The sequence below is a fragment of the Otolemur garnettii genome, unplaced genomic scaffold, assembly GCF_000181295.1.
Source record: "Otolemur garnettii isolate 467f Iridium unplaced genomic scaffold, OtoGar3 scaffold00121, whole genome shotgun sequence".
NCBI lineage: Eukaryota > Metazoa > Chordata > Mammalia > Primates > Galagidae > Otolemur > Otolemur garnettii.
This window is the reverse complement of record NW_003852516.1, coordinates 6,154,457-6,158,592: the sequence shown is the minus strand read 5'-3', so window position 1 is coordinate 6,158,592 and position 4,136 is coordinate 6,154,457. Positions and strand designations below refer to the sequence as shown.

Sequence of the window (4,136 nt, the reverse complement as noted above, 5' to 3'; positions counted from 1 at the left end):
TTTTCAAAACCAAAACATAAACCAAAAACAGGGTATGAAGGCAAAATTACCTAAATCTTTCAAGCTAACTTACCTTCTTTTCCTGAATTTCTACCCTTTGTAAGCCCTCTCTCTCTTCAGGGGTTTATCTGGGTTATTTATACACTCTACCTCCCGGACAGCTTGGGCTCTGGATTCTTCCTACCTGTCCCTCTTAGTTTTTAAATAACAAGTATATTGCTAAAAATACTGACACTTCCTAAAGCTACACGCCGTTTCTACCCAAAAAGGAACAGTCAGGTTGAGAAAACTAGTGAGAGGCAGGGAGTGTACAGCTGTGGCCCTTGATTACACCCTCATTATAATACCCTCATATTAACAGCATGGCACCCTGGTTCAGAGCAGGCAATATCTCAGCAGTTCAGCTGGGATGGCTCAAGCAGAAAAACATGACTCTTCCCTGCTTAATTTTAAGTTAATTGTAAGACACTTAACAACAACAACAACAACAACAAAAACTGGTTTGCCTGATTAACTTTTTCCCAGTTACACTTTTTTTCAACTGGGTGAACAGAGGATGGCTTCACACAAGACATCTTACCCTTAGGAAGAGATCACCTATCTAACCGAAATAGAAAGATTTTTGAAACAATGATTACTTTCATGCCTTAAGTGAAATGGTTAAATATAACGATAAAAAAGCAAACTTACCATCATTAAAAATTTTTATGTGATAAGGGAAAAATCACTCAAATAGCAAAGGAGTCAGTAAGGTTGAAGAAACAAGTGTAACTTGCAGTTCAAGTCTCCATCTCTTTAAATAAGAAAGGAGGTATCAGTATATCCCTACATCTGTAGTTATAAAACATATTTACAAGTCATACTTCATACTAAAATAGTTATTTCCTCAGGTGAGAAGGCAATTTTCCGCAATTCACCTGGGCTGCACTACCAACCACTGAGTTAAGAGTAAAATCTTGCATTGTGTTAAGTGTAAAATTTTGCATCGTTTTGCGTGTCCTTTGGTTTTTCTACTATCTTTCCCATTTAAATAGTTCCCGTTTTCTAAGTGAACGATGTGTAGAGAGGACTTATAGGTACTGATGAATTCCTCCTGAAATGTTTGGTTTCACTATCAAAATTTTAGTTTGCACCAACACGGTATCTGAACAGTAATCTCAACAGGCTAACCGCTTTAGTACGGGTTCACCTTCGGTGTTCACCTTCCCTATGAGGATGCAATACCTGTAAAAATCTTTTATAGGGCATCCTGAGATGTATGCTTTCCTGAATCGGCAGAGTCTGGAGTTCCTCGCAGGATGTTTAAGAACTCAAATATGCAAGATCTTAAAAAGCAAAGGAGAAATAGTTTCTTGGACTCCAGATAATGTACCTACAATCAGAGTCATTTGATAGGATACAACAAATACCCTAATGACGAAATTCTAAGGCGTTTGTTCTCGAGTCTTCTTCTCCCCCACGTTCCTAAAGTTTGTTTCCACCAAAAGAACGCTCCGCGACAGCGCCGAGCCACTATTACGGACACGCACCATAAAATTTATGCTCAGAAGTCAAAGTCCTACTAAAGCATCCTGGATGAACACTCGGCGAATTGTTAAATTTTGAACCCTCTTATTCTGCTCCCCACATCTGCGACACCCCTAAATTAAAAAAACTCTAGTCAATCGCCCAGGTTCGGGGTCTTTGACTCACTCGACAAGAATGCAACTGATGAGTTATCTATTAATCCAAAATGCCTCAGCTACAAAGATATTTCACCAAGAACTTTTAACACGGAAAGGAAGGGGACAGGTATCAGAGGTGTCTTTTAACCAGCACTTTTCCCCAAGTTTCTTCCTTAATCCCCACCCCCCACACTCGCACACAACTTCCAGCCCCAGACCCAGAGCTAAATCCTGACCCACCAGGTGCCAATAATCTGAGGTCACTCAGGAGTCAAGTCTCGATTCCACTTTTTAAATCCCGGGCAAACAAAGCTGAGCATTATACTTACAAAAAGTCTCCGGAAAGTCCTTGGAGTTACGCAATTTTAAGCACGCAGACGCGCGTGGACACACAAAACACGCGCTGTCCGGATACACCCTCCCAGGGCCACATTTCAGGGCAGTGTCCCGGGCTAAGAGAAGTCCCCAAACCTTCAACCGCGGCGCCCCACTGGCCGCCCGCACTTTGGAAAAAGCCCGCGGCTTCCGTCCCGGACCACTCAGTACCTCTTCCTCCTGAAGGTTGGCCTCGCTCGGGGTGTTCTCCTTCTCGGCTTTGCCGCCGTTGTTCATCTTCCCGGTCCTTCCTCGCCGGGCAGGGCTGGGGCGCGGGGCTGGGCGAGGGCGCGCGCCCACTTCTGCCTTCCGCGGGCGCCGGGGCTCCCTCGGCGGGCGCCGCGGGCTGCGGGGGCTGGAGCGGGGCAGCGGCTGCCGGGGCGCGGCGAGACTGCGGCGCCGGGCGACTCAGGAAGTGCGAGGGAGAGTCGGGGCAGGGCGAGGCGCGGGGCCGAGCGAGAGGGGACGGAGACAATCGGGTCCCGGGAGGGAGACCTGGAGAGGGAGGGCGGGCGCCAGGGGAGGAAGGAAGGAAGGAAGGAAGGAAGAAAGGATGGGGCGAGGACGCGCGTCCCAGGAGAGAACCCGGAGAGTTGGGGAGTAGCCGAGTTGGGGCTGGGGGCAGCCGCTGGCAGGAGGGGAAGAGGGGTGCTCGGAGAGGAGGAGAAGGAGGAGGTGCGGGGCAGCGGGGCGCGGCTGGGACGCTGGCACCCGGAGAGCCGCTGAGTGCGCGCTCCAGGCAGGCTCTGAAGTACGCGATCCTAGCAGCTCCCTTTCTCTCGCCCTCCTCCCCCTCTCTCCCCTCCCTCTCCTCCTCCCTCCGCCCTCCCTGGACGTGGGCTGCAGCCTCCAGCCCGGAGGGACGGGACGAAGGACGGCGAAGCCCCCCGCGGGAGGAGGGGCTGCGGCGAGCGCGGCGGCCGGATGGCGCGCGCCGGGGAGGGGCCGCGGGCGCGGGCGGAAGCCGCCGACCCCAGCCCGGGCTCGGCGGGAGGTCGGAGGGGAGAAGGCCTGGTCCTTCCGCCCTCTCGGTCCGAGCTGGACCCGAATTGCCACCTCCCGCGTCCGCACGCGTGAGCTGCGACAGGGGCTGCGGGGACCAGGCCCCGCTGGTGTGAGGACTGGGAACTGGCATGTGCTACTTTTGTTTGCCCGCTTTTCACGAGGGATCTGCACCTCGTGTCCCTAAGCCTACCCTTCTCTACAGTACTGAAGGGGACCGACCTTGTCCTTCCCCGCATAGTCGCGGGCTTGAAATGACAGGATGGGAGAACTCGAGGGACCCCGAGGACTGCCCACTCCGGGCCGGCTTTTTCAGCACATGGCTTCAAACCCACCTGAAACGCTGGTCCTCCGACGCCCCCGCAGCCTTCCTCGCACCGGCTGCTAATTTCTAGGATTCTCTAGCCCCTGGCTCCTCTCAACAGCTCTCGCCAGACTTTTCTGGAATAGTTTACCAGACCTGCCCCCCTGCTCTTCAGGGAGCTCCTTCCTGGAAAACAAGACCGTGCCCTGTTTTATCTTTTTAATCCTACGGCTATTTAAAGGGTCTACCTGGTGTATATAGTAGACACTCAGTAAATGTTTGTTGGCTAAATGATGATTCCTTACTGCAAGCGAAACTGGAGTTCTGGTTGCGATGATCTTCAACAAGAAAAGGGGCTTAAGTATTTGCAGCACCCCCAAGGACCTATGGCTTCTGTTTCCTCCTCCGTGACCTGAGAGTAGTTCTATTTATATTTGGGGATTTGAGAGGAGGGTTTAGGCTGGTGAAGCACGCATAGCACCCATTCTTGATTAGTTTAGCTTGACAGTACGTGGAAACTAACATCATTATTGAGGAAATTTCCATTTTTCCTGGGCCCTGAGAGCTTTTTCAATGTTGGATCATTTAAGCTTTTAAAATTCCTTCAAACTTACAAACTTAACAACTCCTTGTATCTGTAGGTTCTGCTCCACCTCTTGCCCGCACCAATCACAGTTTCTAACCTCCGTCGCTGCCGGCTTAACTGTTTATCTCCCCACCCCCGCCGGACATTCTGTAAGTGCTGCTGGGGTTGGGTTGGGGGTGGCTGTGGGAAACGCAGATAAGACCCC

General features: G+C 51.2%; 1 protein-coding gene across 6 annotated transcripts in view; it reads right to left on the bottom strand.

The window, feature by feature from the left end:
• Positions 1-2,837, bottom strand: part of RBPMS (RNA binding protein, mRNA processing factor) — a 188,962-nt gene extending 186,125 nt beyond the window's left edge. For 3 of the 6 annotated variants that reach the window (XM_023517812.1, XM_012810030.2, XM_023517811.1), the window contains exon 1: positions 2,211-2,837. In XM_023517812.1, coding sequence (XP_023373580.1) covers positions 2,211-2,276 — 66 coding nt within the window. In that variant the 5' untranslated portion in view covers positions 2,277-2,837. The remainder of the gene's footprint in view (positions 1-2,210) is intronic. The other 3 variants (XR_002775219.1, XM_023517810.1, XM_012810032.2) reach the window with 3 other exon arrangements.
• Positions 2,838-4,136: the final 1,299 nt, after the last annotated feature.